Source organism: Xiphophorus hellerii, chromosome 5 (assembly GCF_003331165.1).
Source record: "Xiphophorus hellerii strain 12219 chromosome 5, Xiphophorus_hellerii-4.1, whole genome shotgun sequence".
NCBI lineage: Eukaryota > Metazoa > Chordata > Actinopteri > Cyprinodontiformes > Poeciliidae > Xiphophorus > Xiphophorus hellerii.
This window is the reverse complement of record NC_045676.1, coordinates 29,675,254-29,692,474: the sequence shown is the minus strand read 5'-3', so window position 1 is coordinate 29,692,474 and position 17,221 is coordinate 29,675,254. Positions and strand designations below refer to the sequence as shown.

Sequence of the window (17,221 nt, the reverse complement as noted above, 5' to 3'; positions counted from 1 at the left end):
GTAAATGTGAACATCAGCTGGTGTCAGTGGTGTAGCAAACTTTTCAAAAGTGTGTTGGGGCGTGAACGAATAGTGGCTTTTGATGTGGCTGAATTATGAACTATCTTGACTGAACCTACCTTTGGAAAAATGCAGCAAAATATTTTTCACATCACAAAGTTGCTTAAAAAAATGATTGAAATGTAATCTACAATGCACAATGTAGAAGGCATATTTGAATGCTTAAGTGAATATTGCAGCTGACTGCAAAATTCAAGGGTTTATAGACTTTTTGTTTTTCTTAAAACCTAACTCTTTGTCATTTCTGCTGCTTTGTGCAATATTTGGAGTACCTGGTTGTGATTGTGTGTGTAAATATATATGTGCAATATATACAATTAAATTAAATTAAAAGCAATCTACGCTAGAGTACGCCCTGTGATCTGGAAAAGGCAACCGTGTAAACATTTAAGTAGTGCGCAAAGAAAGTCCTGGATGTGGATCGTAGAAAAAAATTCTTTAGAAAAGGAGACGGGTTTAAGGAAGGCGATTTTATTTGTGCTCTTTTTCATTTTTCAACAAGAAAATAAAGCCTCCGAGATCCTGCGGTAGAGCATGTTCTCCCTCTTCAGGATTTCTCTCGCCTTCTCTCTCCTGAGTCGTTCTCGAGAAGAATATAACACAAGCTTCCACTGAGGTTCCCCACTGCCGTGTGTGTCACTCGTCAATAACGCATCAGTTCACATCCACATCCGAGGAACTGTTGTTTCAAACAAACAGTTTACAGTTGTACATCGATGGTCAAAGGTTAGCAGCACTGATTGTGGTCGCTGTTGTCTGCTTGCTTGAACCTCCTCCTCCTTCTCATTGGCGTCTCGGTCTAAGCTCGGCTACTCTCTGTCCGACACGCGACAAATCCAAGCTGTTCATAAATACAATGAAAAAAAAAATCTTCAAACGAAAACAGCAGTTTAGTATATTGCTACACTTATACAACCGATACGCAAAGAATGCTCAAGTAAGGCTAAAGATTCAAGCGGCTAAAAAAAGTCCAACCCGGATCGTATGTAGTTTTTTTTAATATATATTATTATTCTTTTATTTTACAAGCAATGTTAAAGTTAAAAACATGAACAGAAAATCAAATGTTTTAAGGCTGTTTGTTGTTATTCGGTTAAAACCAGAATTTGGGGCGTGTAATACAGAAGCAACTGCAGCTCAACAGTTTTCTCATCAGTAAGACTCAGACAGAGAAACCATTTCATTGCTGCTCCTGTCTAAACACCAGCAATAAAAAAACACCTTTGAATCACATTACGTATTTGTGCAGTCCTATAAACGGGGAGTTTTATTAACCAATGAATGTAACCAGTGGTGGGCACACTTCCGCTAATAGCGGAGCTAATTTTTGGTTTAGCACTTTTGCTAACTTTAAAAATCTTAAATGCTCTTAGTGCATTTAGGACAGTACAAAACAATATCTAAGGCATTGTAGAACATGTAAATAGCAATTCCAAAATTGATCTACCTTTTGAGGGCATATACTGTATGTGAATATCTTTACATTTAAACTTGCTATTAAAAACTCTATATAGACATTATGTAGAATCCTTAACATTTCTTAAGATAAGAAAATCTGGAACTTAGGTTTTTGTTGCAGCTTTTTGGAGGTGTAGCTATATTTACTGTAAATAATAATAAACATACATAAATGTTCTGTATCACTAAGTTAAATATTTTCCTTTTCAAATAGAACAGCCCCATTTGTTAAAGTCATTTTCTAATGTCTTTGATGAAGAAAAGTTTTCCACGTCCTTCCAGAATATTCAGGAATAATGATGCTACTCCTGCTCTCCACCTGTGGTGCAGCAAAATATGTTTATTCTGTACCCACAATGCATTGCTGTAGAACTACAACAGCCTGTAGTTTTGCAGTAAACTGTTTAAAATCTACTGGTGCCCTGCATGCTTTGAAGACCTACCGTGTTCAATTATGCAAAATCAGCAACAGCGTTAGCAACACTCAACAACCAGAAAAGTGAGAAGAGTAAAATATCTGCTCCAAAGAATCACTTCCTGAAGCTCAAACCTTACAGGTAGGTGTGTAATTCAATATGGTTTAAGTTAGCGCTTTAGCTTTTGCTAAATACTGTGTTGGTTTAACAATTTACTGTTAGTAGAACTACCGTACTGTTTATTCTCATCTGTTTCAGCTGGTGGTGCCCACCACTGATTTTCATCAGGAATAATTACTTGAGCATTCTGGCCACATTACAGCAGAGAATATTTTTACACCGTTTCTGAAACAACAAAAATATGATTGTTCACTTGTTGTTCAAGGTTGGAGTCATTTTGTACCTCAAACCAGAAAGCATTGCAAAGATGGCCCACTGTGAATGTGTTCTCATTTTAATTTTTACTATATTATAATCAGTCATGTGAATACTGGCTTATTTAATATAAAATCTGTTAAATGTGATTTAAGTTTTGACTCCATCCCTCGTTTAATGCCTTTTAAAACCTTTTATATTTAAGGGATATAGTTTGGAAATTTTGTTTCAAAGTGGATTCTGTGGAGTTTTACTCAGTAGTCACTATCTTATCTGCAGTTAATGTGCTGAGAGAACTTAATGGTAAATGAGTTGGTGCATCCACACCTTACATTACCAGTTGTAATGGAAAGTAAAAAAACTGAATTCTAGAGTAACAAATCCCTGTCAGGGAGCCTGATGAGTCTGGGCTTCCTGATTGTATTGTAGATTAAGGGACATCAGGGTTTGCTTTGGGTCCTTAAAGTGTAAAAATCTCTTAATTCTCCAAGAAACAAAGACTTTCAACCATGTAAGGACACCTCTTCCAATTCCAACTAGAGCAAGGTCAGATAACCCCAAAAAGCTGCAGTATTAAGAATATATTTTTTTATGTATTTGTTGAAGCTGTCACTATGTCATGAGCTTCTCTGCCTTCTCATAACAACCAATCAGAGCCAGGAGGCAGGTATTAGTGCTGTCAATCACAATATCATGTGGCGATGCTCAATTTCCCCCTCCCCTCCTTGCTCTCTATTATACTGAGACTGTAGTGCATGCTGAAGCTAGTTAGCATAGCCCCCCATTATGGTGGATAAATGGTTTTCCTGTGACTGTAAGTTGTTTCTCCGCCATTAGCACTTTTAGCAGCGTGCACACAAAGGTGACTGACAGCGCTAAGACCCTCCTCCTGCCTCTGATTGGCTGTTTTTGGTGAGGTTCTTCAGACGACTGAAGATCATCACTCCCAATACGAACCGCCCTGTTGTTTTAGTTGTGTTGCTCTGTGAGGTTAACAATGACAAGATAGAAAACAATAACCTTTTGAAGATTGTGAGCTCTTTTTGTTGCAAGGTAAGATTGTAGCTACTGACCTCAACTCCATAGAAGCCCACTTCCAAACACTCTGAACTATATCGCTTAATCGTGCAGATAATTTAGATACAGTAAACATCACCTCTTCTAACCACATTTACTCAAAGTTTAACGCTTTTACAACAAAAAAAAATATAAAAACAAAACCTTGCTCTAATAAAAAACTCCTCCATGGATAACTTAATGTGAACAATGGCAATAATTTCTTAGTAGTATCCAGTTCTGAACCGCTGTTTGCGATCTGAAGGACGTTTGTAAACGGAGCCGGTTAGATTTTTGCTTGTACGCTTTAATCCAGCGACAGAAGAGAAATAACATCTCAAAGAATACATTCTTCCGCTTGTTTCTATGAGCATGAGATGTGTGTGCTGATGATGTAGTAACTGTAAGGGCAGGACTGAGTCCTGGTTAGAAGAGCGTAAGAGTCAATTATCTACCACAGTACTTTGGTCATAAAAATGATTTTGAGGATAGCGGGGATTCAGCGAGCCAATGACGGTGGATCATTTTGTGCAAATCCTAGTTCACTTTAGCCATGTGTAGCAGAAGAGGTCAGTGTTTAGCAGTATTCGAGATGAGTTTTAAATACCTGTGATTTCTCAAGTTTGGCACTATGGCACCACAGTGGAACCAGAAGAGTCCAAAATAAAAAATAATAATAATAATAAAAAAAGAAGGATAAAAACTCGGGATTCAAATGAAAAGTTTATAAAACACAGTGGAGCTACAGTGTGTCGGGAAAGAAGCGGAGAGTTTTGGGTCTTTCAATCACGGTCGTTTTCTGATTTTGAACAGTGCAGTTTGGCTTCCCCCATATGGGAATCTGGAGACATTCATTAGAGGATTAAAATTTTTGAGTTCGGGTTCAAAATCAAAAACGCACCAGTGCGGGTGAGCGGACGGGTGGCTAAGTTTGGGACTCTGAAGTTTCTGAAAAGTCTGAAGGATTTCAAAGCCATGTTGTAGAAACAAAACAGTCACTTTTGTTGCAAATATAGAACTTTTCTCTTCTGTACAGCGTTCTCTTTTCAGGATGACAAAGAGCACATGTAGTAGAAGTTCACCAACAGAAAAGGCTGGCTTGTGTTTTGCTTTTTTTTTTGTGTGTGTGTTTTTTTTTTTTGTTCGGCTCAGAGGACAGAGCATATTCCTCTCGGTAGAAAAGGAGGACACAAGCGTCTCCTCTGTTGTGTTGGTTTCTGTTTTTAAGCACTTCTCGGCTGAGAGTTTCAAAACAGTCCAAAAACACGGTTACACAACATCGCCATGACGTATTCAAATAATAAAATATTGATGCTGAGGATCGTAGGGATAATATGAAGACTAGTAATGAGAATAAGAATAATGAATAATAACAACATATTATAATATATTATTTTACCCTCTTTTTTTTTTAAATTTCTCTATATAAAAACAGTGGTGAGAAGAAGTTAATACACAGTAGGGCTCTACTACCCCATCGGCTGATTTGGCACATTATACTCACTCTCTCATGAGAGCTACCTACTCAGTCTCAGCACACATTTAAATATTACTGCTGATTGGTCACCCATCCAGAACCATGTCATCTGATGTTTTAAATCTCCCAAACTCTGGTTGGAGTACAGCTGCGGTCACGTGTTTGCATACTCTTGTCGTCAGCGAAATAATTTGTGAGATTTAATTTTTAAGGGTGGAATGATGACACAACCTACAGCTGCCGTGGTTTTAAAGAACAGGAATTGTGTGGGCAAAATACTAACCTGTGAGGAGGTTAGTCCCACATTTCAGTATTAAAAATCTATTTTCTTTATTGGTGTGATAGAGCTGATGTGCTTGAACATTATTTTCAATCTTTTCTAGCGGTACTGTCATTTTGTCCAGGCCTGTTTCATTGTTTGCTGTTTTTTTTTTATGATTCTGTTGAACCAGATTTTAAAAGCAATGTCTTATTTTCATTGGTCAGATTTTAGTCATTTTTAAAATTAATTTCTTTTGTCAGCTTCAAGTTATTCCAGTGACCATTTGGGGGTTTTCTGTCTTTAGCAGCGAGTTGCCAACAATTTAGTCCAGGTGTGAAAATAGACTTTTCAGCAATATTTTAGTTTATGACTGTCCATTGAGTTCAATCTTTTGATAAGTAATGCTAGTTTCTAAACTGCTACGGATTTTATTACTTATTACCAGTTATTATTTGCCACCAGTCTGCCAAGGTCAGGGTGAAAGACCCAAACGGTCTTAGACGAGATGAAAACAGCTTCCATGTTCAGGAACAACCGCAAAACCACCAAAAAAACAAGCCTGACATAACCTGGAAGATTCTGAGTCAGTATTTTGAGGTCCATTCAGTTTAGACTGACTTATATCTGTTTTCAGTGCAGAAAATCAGTGGCTTTCTAAAATAGGCTTAGTAATGCTTTCTAGAATACAAACTAATGTAGGCGTTATAGCAGAAAAAAATAGAATCCTATTTGTATGTAAGGCATCATATTTTAAAATATTTCTACATTTTTCTCCTTATATAAAATGACTCTTGTTTCTCACTTTTGCCTCTGTTTACTGTTGTCAGCATGTTGCTCCTAAACAGTCCAAAGGATGATTTTTATGTACACTGTTCTGTACATAAAACACAATGTTTGTATGTTTTACCTTTTCTTATGAAAATATTAAGTTATTTCTGAGAAAAAAAAAACCTGATACCTTAAACTTTTCACATATCACATGGGAAATAAACGAGCAAAATGGAGAATGTGCTTCAAAGCTGCTTTTTTTCTGTAATAGTGAAAAGATTCTGAAATTTTTTATTTTCCTTTTAGCAAACGGTTTGGCCTTTCGCTTTGTTATGCTGCCGTTTTAGTTGTATCGATTTTGTGTTTCTTATATTGTTATATTCGTTCTCAGTTTTACAACATGGATGAGCCGGCCTCTCTTGAAATTAGTTTCTCAGCAGCCTTTCAAAGACAAATTGCTTGTGCAGATGACAAAAAGATGAAGCTATGATGTCACGCTGACAGTAGGGATGTTTCGAAAAGTTAAGTAGGGCATTTCAAACATAAAAATACTGTAGCATCTGTTAGCCATGGCAAAGGCAGCGCTGTGCCACTGCTTTTTTTTTGTTGCTGTTCAGTAGTAATAACTGCTAGATCACACAAGGTATAGTAAATGAGGAAGAAATACTCAAAATGTCTTAGCTTTTCCTCAGATTGACACTAAAATAGATGAAAAACAGAGTGACCGGCTGCCTTTTAAATTTGACAATAAATGTCTGCTTACTTGTTGTATAATCATTCCACCCTGAAAAAGAAAAGACCAAATGAATAATTAGAAGCCTAGGGTTATTTTTCATGAGCGAATGAAAACCTCTGAATTAACACTGTACATTCATTATGAATGGTTGCTTTTCTGGTTGTTTGGCTCAGCTTTAGGAGAGTAATTATTATGGCTCTGTGAAGTTTGAGTTTGTTGGAAGGATCCAAAGCATCACTGGGTTGTTCAAAATGGGCTTTCCTACCACATTTAGGGTTTTTCTACTCTTAATGTTGATTCTACATTTCTTCTTTCAAAACTTACAAATAGCTACATAAGTCTGAGCTATAATTTCCATTACATTACAAAAAAAGTGTCTCAGTCTCAATAATTTATTCATATTTTTGTTCACGATAATAGGTATATTAGCTTGGTCCTCATCCGTTTCAGGAGGAAAAGGCTTAGTTTGTGTAAAATGTGTGCATGTGTGTTTTGTGTCTCGGCGTGTGTAAACATGTGTGTGCAAAGTGATTTTTTTGTAAATCCCATAAGCTGTTTGTGTATATTTACAAGTCTTTGATGAAAATATCCACATATTTGTATCAGTGTGTTGTGGATGCAGGGTGTTATACTGAGTTCAAGGTGTTTGGCAACTTCACATATGGGATCAAGCTTTCTGCTGGGCAGATACACCCTTCCAGTAGTCAAGAATGTCATGAAGATCTTCATCCTTGGCAAACTGAACCTTCCGTCTCAGTGCATGCCCAGCTGCCACATATCCTTCGTCCTCTAAGGATGCCTGCCGATGCCTTTTACGGTGCATTTTGAACCTCTCCCAAAGCCCTAGGGTCGGGGTGCACAGGAGCCCTTCCTCCTCCTCGTCTTCCTCAGGACTGGAGCAGTAGCTGAGGTTGTGGTATTGGGGTGAGAGCGGGTAATTTTGTGACAGCTGGGAGTAGGCTAACTCCCGCTGCTTTGCTTGCCTGCTGAGAGTGATGGGATCCAACACAGAAGGCTTGCGACCTCCTGGGTGGCGGTGAAGCTCCTGAAAGACTTGCGGATGATGCTGAAGTTCCTGGAGATGCTGCTGTGATCCTGGGTAGGAGTGGCGGTGTTCGTTGTACTGACGGATCCTCTGGGCCTCGGCCCGTAGGATAGCCGCAGCTGGGTTGACGGTGCGGATGGCGTCTCCTCCCCTTTCCCCGGGTGAAGCTCTTTCGATGTAGCGTGACTCTGACAAGTGGTACCCTCCCTCAGAGCGGAAGGAGCGAGGGCTCCGGGCGGAGCCAGGAGAGGAGGAGGTGCTTGGCCGTTTGGTTGTCGGAGGAGCTTCCATGCTGTGATGTCGTTGCAAAGATGGATGGTAACTCCTCAACCGTTCTTCTCTTCCTCCTCTTCCACCCTTGTAGACGGGTGAGAGGAACTCGCCTCCTCTCTCTCCTTGCTCGGACAGAAGTACCAGTTGTGGCTCCTCTGTCGAAACAGCTCCTCCACCCGCTGTGGGGGACTTTATTCCCTGCTGAAAGGATGTGGACTCGGATTTGAGAGCATCTATGCAGTTGTTAATGATTTGGTTAACTTTGTCAACTTCTTTCGCAATGGTGGATATCTCAGCTACTGAGCCCTGGGGATTGGCTTGTGGTGACATCTCCCTTTCTCTCTCTCGCTCCCGTTCCTTTTCGATGCCAGAGCCTCTGACCTCCATGTAGTTCAGCTTGGCAGACTTGTGTCCTGGAGTCTCTATCACCTCCTGAAGCTTGTACGGATCAATCTCGCCTCCCTGGGGAAGGTAGGGCATTCTGGACAGGCTTTCGCCCACAGCAAGCTTTTGTGAGACAGATCCTCCACTCCCTCCCTCTATGTCCCCTTCCCCGCCGTACTTCAGCTCTATCAACGTCCTCTGGATTCTGTTCATCTTTCTCTCCTTCTCCTCCATGATCCTCTTTTTCCTCAGGCAGTGCACGACGAGACCGAGGAAGAGCAGCATGCCAAACAGACAGCCCAATATAGTCATGATGTAATGCGTGGCGGATGACTGATTGCGAATCCTCTCTGCACCGGCTCTTCGACCGGTAGAGAAGGTCAAACATGTGTGGTTGAACCTCAGGGAGTATCTTGTAGAAGCCACACAGTAAGTGTAGTCCGTGTTAGGTGTCAAGTTCTTCAGCTCAATATCCTCGCTGTTTTTATTCAGAGTTTTGATTTCAGTAAAGAAGCTGTTATTGTACAGAATCAGTATGTACAATTTCTTAAACAGATAGGGAATCTGAACTGTTATCACTGCACTCGAATGTTCCACTTTTTTTATTGTCATGAGAGGCTTGGAGTCTATTAAGTTAGGGCTGTTGCTTATCACTTCGTCAGGAGCCGTCCCCGAGGCACAATCATCCAGTCCGCAGGGCGAGGCGAAGTCTGGCAGCTGGGTGGTGGAGTCAAAGATGTAGAAGGGTGTCACACTGCTGCCATCGTCTGTGCACACCAGATTAAGCACGTGCAGGGCATTGCGCTGGGCTGGCATGCGAGGGTTCTGGCTCAGCAGGTTGTATCCGGAGAATCCTTGAGGGGAGTCACACACCATCCGCTCGCTGGTTCTGTTGGGGAACACGGCAAGCCAGCGCAGAAAACCCAGAAGCTCACATGAGCAGTTGAAGGGGTTGGTGTAGAGTTCACAGGTCGTCAGCTTGGAGAGTCCAGAGAACAAACTGCCATCCAGAACCTGGATCCTGGAGTTGGACACAGAGAAAGATGGAGACTTACAGATACACTCGAACATCTCTCCCCAAGTCTTCTCTCATCTTGTTCTGATGACCATTTACTATTTAATGAATCAAATCGGTCTCTGGTCTCATCTTTTGACCTTTATCTATCGTTATGCCGCTATTAGAAAGTTGGCGCTCATTTGAGGAGGCGGCGGCAAAGCACAGGCCCCTTGCTGTTCAGGTAAGAACAGAGATTATCAAGCGTTGTGTTTATCCATGGTCCTGTGTTGTAAAATAGAACTTGATATTTACATTTTGTCAGTGTAGCTATCAGGTGAAAGATATAGTTTCAATCCAAACTCATGAAACTATATGAATTCTTAAAATAAAAATAATAGTAGCCATAAAGCTTCTCTTCCCACTGCCTCTCCGCTCTTCAATGTACTTTGTTGTGCAGCCACACCATTCTTTCTTTTCACCAGTTTGTTATACACATACAAAGCTGCACACAGTACCTGTTCATGGAGAGATCTATATTCTCCAAATTGGGACACTCCCAGAAGGTATTGGTTGTAACAGTCTCGATGAGATTAGCTTGCAAGTAGAGATACTGCAGCTTGCCCAGGCCCCGCAGCATCCCCTCTGTCAGGTTTCTCAATTTGTTAAAGCCCATCTGGAGAACCTGGGGAGACAAAGACAAGTGGGATTATCCTAATCTCTGAAGAGCCCGACAGTGCCAGGCGTTGCTCACTACAAGCTGCAAACATACAGAACTAACAGCTGACGGTTCAGAACAGCTACTTTTTCACATGGTGATCTAAGCCTCTGTGCTGCGAACGAATTTTTACCCAGATCTGTCTTGTTCGCATTTTAGCTCCTGGCACCGCTCCAGCAGCTCGGGTGTATTGCATGGAGACTCATTATTGAAAAGCATAAATGAGTGGATGTTTTCAACATCATATCGGTTTCCATTCGCATATGTGAGCGGGAGGGGAGTTTTTATCCTTCATTTGGATAAAAGTAAAGCATCACACAGAAAACGTCATTGATTACTGTGAGAATCAATGACAGTCTAATTCATTTATGTTCTAGAATTAGAGTTGATTAAACACCTTTAGTATTTGTCTAGGTTTGTGATTGAACTTCTCTAAAAATGAAAAGTTAGAATTTTTACAACAGCGTTGCATTGTCACCTTATTATTTAGGAACAGACATTAAAGCTGCAGTATTTTATAAAAAATGTTATTTACATATGTGTTAAAACTGTCACTATGTCGTCACAGTATCGAATGAGAGATAATCTGTGACAAAATTGAGCTTCCCTGACTCCTCTCTGTGTCGTCTAAAGAAAAGCACCGCTCCAATCAGAGCCAGGAGGAGGGGCTTAGCAGTGTGAATCACCTAAATGTTCATGATGCTCAATGTGCTAATGGCAGAGAAACAATTTACGGTTTCAGAAAAACTGTTTATCCGTCGTCATTGGTAGCCATGCTAACTAGCCTTAGCATTCATGGCAAATTTCGTTGTGGGAAAGTTTCTCCAATATAGCAGAGAGCAACGGAGGAAGGTGTGAGCAGCGCATACACAAACATGATTGGCGGAACCCAATGCTGACCCTCCCCCTGGCTCTGAATGGTTGTTTCAGACTGAGAGGTTTATTTCTGCAAATTGAGCTTTGACAGATTGTCTGTCTTGTACTCTGCAGGACAAGTAACCCAAACCACGACTTTGCTAGGAAAAATGTTTAAAAGTCAGCTAAAGACATATTTTTATTTTGTAAAATAATTATATTGCGCATTTATGTTTGCGTTATTGCATCTGATATTTGTTTAGTGTAATTAGTGTGAGGTTTAACATGTGTTGGTGTGTATCAGTGAACATCTCATGTACTCAGATACACTTGATCCAATCTCACTGAGTTTGAGCTATTTTACAGAAAAAGGCAGTTTTGGGTCTCTAGATGTTAGAGCATGCATTCTCTAGATGAAAGACGAATACTTTTGTTGTGCATGGGCATACAGACGTGTGTCCATTTATCTACTATCACGGCTCACCTGCAGGTTAAACTGCGCCGAGAACGCTCCATCTTCCACATAGCTGATATCGTTCTTGGTGAGGTTCAGGTAGGTGAGGTTTCCGAAGCGACTGAGCGAGGAATAATGCACCGACCGTATCTTGTTCTCATTCAGCCTCAGATCCACGATCGTGCTGCGGATGTAGTAGATATTTAACCAAAACAAAAACTTTAAAAAGCAATTAGAAAGAAGCTTTTAAGCGTTTGTTTTTTTTTTTTACCTGTTTATGTGGGAGGGGATGGCCTCATAAGGCGGCTGGTTCATACTGCAGATGGCCAGCCACACAAAGCCTTTCTCCCCTTCGATAAGCCAGCAGTCTGCCGTTACAGCCGGCAGTCGGAGCAGCGACAGCAGAGCGAGCCAGCAGACGAAGGAGCAGGTTGTGGATAAGATTCCTGCCTTGCTATGTCTCAGCTGTCCTGTTCTCTGGGCCGTTTGGGACGTCATTACAATGTCCGACGGAGGAATCCGACCAGAGATCCCTGCCATTTAACATTTATTCATGTAGCCTCCAGTCATTAGAAAGCTTTGGCCAAATTTTGTTTTCCTCTCGGATTATTAAATGACTGATTAGAGTAAAAATGAGTATCCACTAGGATATGGCCCTTTACTGGCAGTAAGTAAACAGCATCTATCGCCTACATAAAGTCCACATGTATTATTTTCGGTGGAAATTGGCAAGCTGAGTTTGTCCTGCTGCTAGACCGGTTTTCACGTCTCCTGAGGCCATCTCTTATTCGACCGGTTCCTCTTCTCATTCTTCCTCGGCACTCGTCGGTCTTCCCTCGGCACGAGAACTCGTCTCTGGTGAGAAAAACAAAGGGAGGCGAGGGTGTTAGTCGAGGGCCTTTCATTAAGCAGACGCGTTTGTCCTCGAGACGCGGCGATCTCAACCCTGTTACCGACATGATGAGACGGGGAAGGAACTTATTCCCTCCCCGTCTAAATTGATATATGCAGCCGTACACGGACAGCGTTGAGTTCTTACACTCAGAAGACATCGCAAGTACAAATCGCACCTGCTTGTTTTTTTTGTTGTTTTTAACAGATTCTGTTCTGCTGTTCCTCCATTAGCCTCGGGGCTTTGGTGGGCTGCCGCTAACAATAGTCCAGCTATAGATACTCTTTCTAATTAATTTATGTGGGCCAAATAAAACACTCTCTGTGAGAGAAAAAAAAAAAAAAAGGAAAGCTGATGCATGATGGATTGAGAGGCTCCCAGCAGGCCTCTCTTGGTGAGAATGGGTGTGGAGGGGAAAGAGATGAATGCATCAAGCATGAGAGAAGGAAGCTAGCAAGAAAGAAAAGAAGCAGCATTCCTGTTTGACAAAAGCTAATTCTGGAAAGAAACTAGGATAAAGTATTCTTTGAGTTCTTGAGAAATATGTTTGGGGAAAAAAAGAGGCAGAGATCAAACAGGAAGTGACATCAAATAGATTAAGGAAATCCTTGATTGATTCAACAACACAAAAGCCCAATGTTTATACCAATATGCTGATGGCTTATTTTAAGTTTTGAAGTTTAAGTTTCAAAGTTCCTCTTCCATTTGTAACATTTTCAGTTTTACTTTCCTCGCGCCGTCACCAGGCTTAGTGCAGGAACTGCTGCCAGATTCACGCACACAGCGGGCGAACTCACAGTGGCACAAGAAACGGCCTGCCTTCCTGCAGACCGAGGGTTGAAGCTTAGGTAAACAAAGCGTTGAGAACACAAATCACCGGGGTGCAGGAAGGCTGCAGAGCTGGAAGGGACACGAGGGAGACGAGAGACGGCTGATTCCTGCCTGCAGGAGCAGAGGAGGGAGCTGGAGTGCAGGCCAGCTGGGGGAAATGTGCACCTGCCCTCCTTTTGTAACGTATACACATAACAGCTAACATGATACACACATGTTAGGAGGCTGTCAGCCTTTTTTCCATTTCGCATCATTCATTGGGTTCCCCGCCACGCTCCCGCTAACAGCCATCCGGAGAACGGCCCTGTGGCACATGCCAGCATTTAAAATCGTGACCAGCTTGCTTCACACTCGTCATCGTACTTTCAAAAATTTATGAGGTACAAGCCGTCTTAGGATGAGAAACTTAATGTGACCTTCCCGTTGCTTTACAGAAAGAAGGATTGCTGCGATTAAAGTGACGTACCTTATGCTAATGCAGAGGAACCCTTTGAAATTCACACCGGCTCCAAATACATTCTGCACTATTGAGGACAGGAGAGCATCAGGGGCCACAACAGGGTTATAATAGCTTTGGGATTTTTTTATTATAGTTTAGTTGTATCTTTCATTGTGACTTTTTGTTTAATTCAGTTAGTTCTTATTGTGTTTGCTAGTTTTTATTAGTTATTAGTTAAATATTGCTTAGTTTCAGTTTAGTTTTTATTAGTTTTAGTTTTCTAATACATTACATTTTGGTGCAGAACTCAGAAAGATCAGAGTATTGTATTGTGATTATGTATACATAGATTGGGTAATGAATACTCAACAAATGATACAATTTTGAAAACAATTTATTCAATTATTGTTGAAGAACCAACTGACTGGTGATTTCTCCCAACTTTTGCTGTTGCCATTTTGCAGACTAACGTGTAAGAGCCACCAGGAGGAGAATAGAGTGACGCAGTTCGTTGACAGATGGCGTACACTGCTTGTGTGGGGCTAAAAAAACAACAACTTCATATCAGTTTAAATGACTAATAAATTCATAAACACGAAAATAAGATATATCTATGATAGTGAACAAATATCAGGAGTTGAGCTTGCTTTGCCTGGGACTTTGATTTCTGGGCTAAAAATTGTCAAAGAATTTTGTGACAATTTATTTGTAAAAGCAACAAAGGCTACAGAGTGAGCCAACAAAACAAGAACGAACACACACAAAAAATCATGTTTTCATGTTTCATTGTGCTGTGATAAATCCAAACAGGCGTGTGTGTGTGTGTGTGTGTGTTTTTACTCACACGCGCACATTGCCCCTTCTCTTTCTTGCGTATGACTGATGAGGAGCATTTGTAGATGCGTTTCCTCCAGGGCAGGTTGTGAGTGAGGCAGAAATATGAGCACATTAATAACAGACACACTCGTATATGTACACACACACAGACAGCCATGCAAACACAGGCAAAAGAGGAACATCCTGCAGCTCTTCATTTCAGAGTGTAGTGGCACATCACACACTTAAACAGGTTCTCTCATTACTATTCAGAACCAACGTGCGAAGCAGCAGCAGACTAGCTAAAAGTTATCAAGAAAAAAAACGATGGCATATTTGAGGAGAGAAGGCAGATGCACTTACAGAACAGCAAGACTCTACACATACTGTCATTAACTAATTTACACTTTGAAGAAACCAAAAACAACCAATCAGAGCCAGGAGGCTGTCAGTCAACCTCGTGAACGCGCTGCCCATTCTTCAGACCGGAGAATGGATGAACATTGTGATGACGCACTGAAGGTGAACTATTAGGAACAGAAGGAGCTTCTTAAAGAGACAGAATCCTAATTTCAAGTCATCAAACTGGGAAGTCAAATTTCTTTTATGTTTGACATACACATTTGATCAACATATGGATTTTATCAACATAGTTGAATGTGCCACAATGGGCCTGGAATCCATATCACACTGGTCCTTTAAGGGTGCATTCACACCAGCCCTGTTTAGTCCGCTTAAGCTGAACTCTAGTTCATTTGTCTAGAAGCTCCAGTTCATTTGGGGAGATATGAATGCACATTCAAACTCTGATGTGGACCAAAAAGTGAACTCTGGTCCTCCGGTTCGGTTGTACTGAATGGTTGGAATGCATATGTGAACGGCATGTGGACCAGAGACCGCTATAAAAGCATGAAGTGGACTTCATCCAGAGGATTCTGGATCAATAGATCTAATGGAAATGGCTTGTGATATTTTACCAAAGATAAAAGAAAAATCCTCCAACCACTTAAATCTGACGCTACTCCATTTTTGTTTACATTTTGTGAAGAAGGAAGTTGAGCTCAGTGTCGTTTTCTGAGCTATTCGTGTTGTTTCCTTCAGTAGTTCTTGGTGCAGCGCCACCACAGGCGAGGGTGGGGAATAGGTTTTTCAGTTAATTTGGATCATTTGACACAGCTCAGTGTAAAACACATCGGCTGAAAATGTAGTAAATGTTCAGTTTCTGGTCCCCGAACTGAGTCTACCAGAGTATCTGGTGTGGAAACACAATAAACATCCCAACTTTTTGTGAATAGTGATTATCAGGCACAACATTCTGACCATCTGTTATACATTTTTATTCAACATTTGCATAAACGGCGTTGTTGTGAAACTGTGGTATTTTTAAGATACCTTATACTATTGTGAGACTCACATACTAAACCATACCTACGATATACCAGTTCTTGACAATATGTAAAGTAATGTACTTTTTTTTTTAAATGTGAATGACTAGAGAATATTAAAATACAGCATTACTGAACAGGCATAATAATCCAGGTTCTCTCTGTAGGATTCAGCATTTTCACGCCTTTCTTTCTTTTATCAGATTGTTCACCTAAAACTTCACTACAATCACTTTCTTCTTCTCAGGTATGAAAAAAAAAAGCCTCGACGTTTATATGCCAGAAATCAAAAATCACCCGGCACTTTTAAGTGATTGGTGACAGAGTGTTTGTGACGAGAAGAGACGCCATAAACACCTACAAACACTAAAGGAAACCACAGGAACAAAGAGACTGTGTGCTGTGACAGGAGAAACCATCTTAATGTTCATCTTTTCAGACTGATTCATCCGTGGCTTCAAGTGTTGTCTTGCTGTCTCAAGCTGTAAGCAAAGAGTCAACAAAGCTATGCAGCTGACTATACAAGCTTAACCTTTCAGCCAGGGCATATTTTATTCAAGAAGCAGTCAGGCTTCTTCCATCACACAACTCACTTTTCTAAGCTGCTTGAAACACCTTGTTTGAAGTCCAGGCTTTTACCCCGTCACCATAAAATGCATTTGCATAATGTTCTTAGTGACCAGGTCTGACACATCTCAAACAAAGTTCTGCCTTATTTTCCCCCATTAAACAGCAACTCAACCTGAGCCAGGTGGGCACTCCACAGATGAGCTGAGATTAATTGAACCAGCGATGACATCAGTTTGATCGGTTTTGGCAAAAAACACACGATCTGTTTTATCAGAAACAATAGTATAAATGCAGACCTGTGAAATCCATTCCACTCTCCAAATTCGTTTAATTTTTCCAAATATTCCACTTTTTCTATTTTTACTTTTCCCACTCAGGTCTTCTGGTTCTGTCTGCTCTGCACCACAAATCTGGAACAAACTTATAGAAAATTGCAAAACAGCTGAAACACGGAGTTCCTTTAAATCAAGGCAAATCCCCCCCACCCGTATAGAGTGGCTTTTGACCCATAATAAATGGGACATTGATCTTCATATTTGATGTGTATTGATGATTTTGATGATGACACTTGACCTGTTGTAATGTCTGCCACTGGTTTTCACAACTTGACTATATGACTATATGATGTGCTTATGATGGGTTTTATTTGTTGTTTTGTTTTTTACAATGTAAAGCATTTTGAACTGCCATGTTGGTGAAATGTGCTATACAAATAAACTTGATTGATTGATTTTCAATTCCAACCATATTTATCGATTTACCCAAAATGGAAATATAGAGTGGATGGAAACAGTTCAACCAATCAATGGCCAGAGATCTGTATTTAACGTTATTCAAGTTTCACAAGTATAGCAAAGTGGTGTAGTTCAGCAGAACATTGGACAATACAGAGTATTTTAAAGTATGTCACTATCATTAAAAAACAAAGAAATTCAGTCGTCTTTTTAGGGTAGTTTT

The 17,221-nt window shown here is 40.6% G+C and overlaps 1 protein-coding gene across 1 annotated transcript in view; it reads right to left on the bottom strand.

Moving 5' to 3' along the window:
- Positions 1–510: 510 nt before the first annotated feature.
- LOC116720071 (protein ELFN1-like) overlaps positions 511–17,221 on the bottom strand; it is a 121,516-nt gene continuing 104,805 nt past the window's right edge. Inside the window, exons 3-6 of the mRNA XM_032563094.1 lie at positions 11,603–12,186; positions 11,362–11,515; positions 9,823–9,989; positions 511–9,331 (exon numbers count right to left, since the gene is read on the bottom strand). Of these exons, the coding sequence (XP_032418985.1) occupies positions 7,276–9,331; positions 9,823–9,989; positions 11,362–11,515; positions 11,603–11,871 (2,646 nt within the window). The 5' untranslated portion in view covers positions 11,872–12,186 and the 3' untranslated portion in view covers positions 511–7,275. The remainder of the gene's footprint in view (positions 9,332–9,822; positions 9,990–11,361; positions 11,516–11,602; positions 12,187–17,221) is intronic.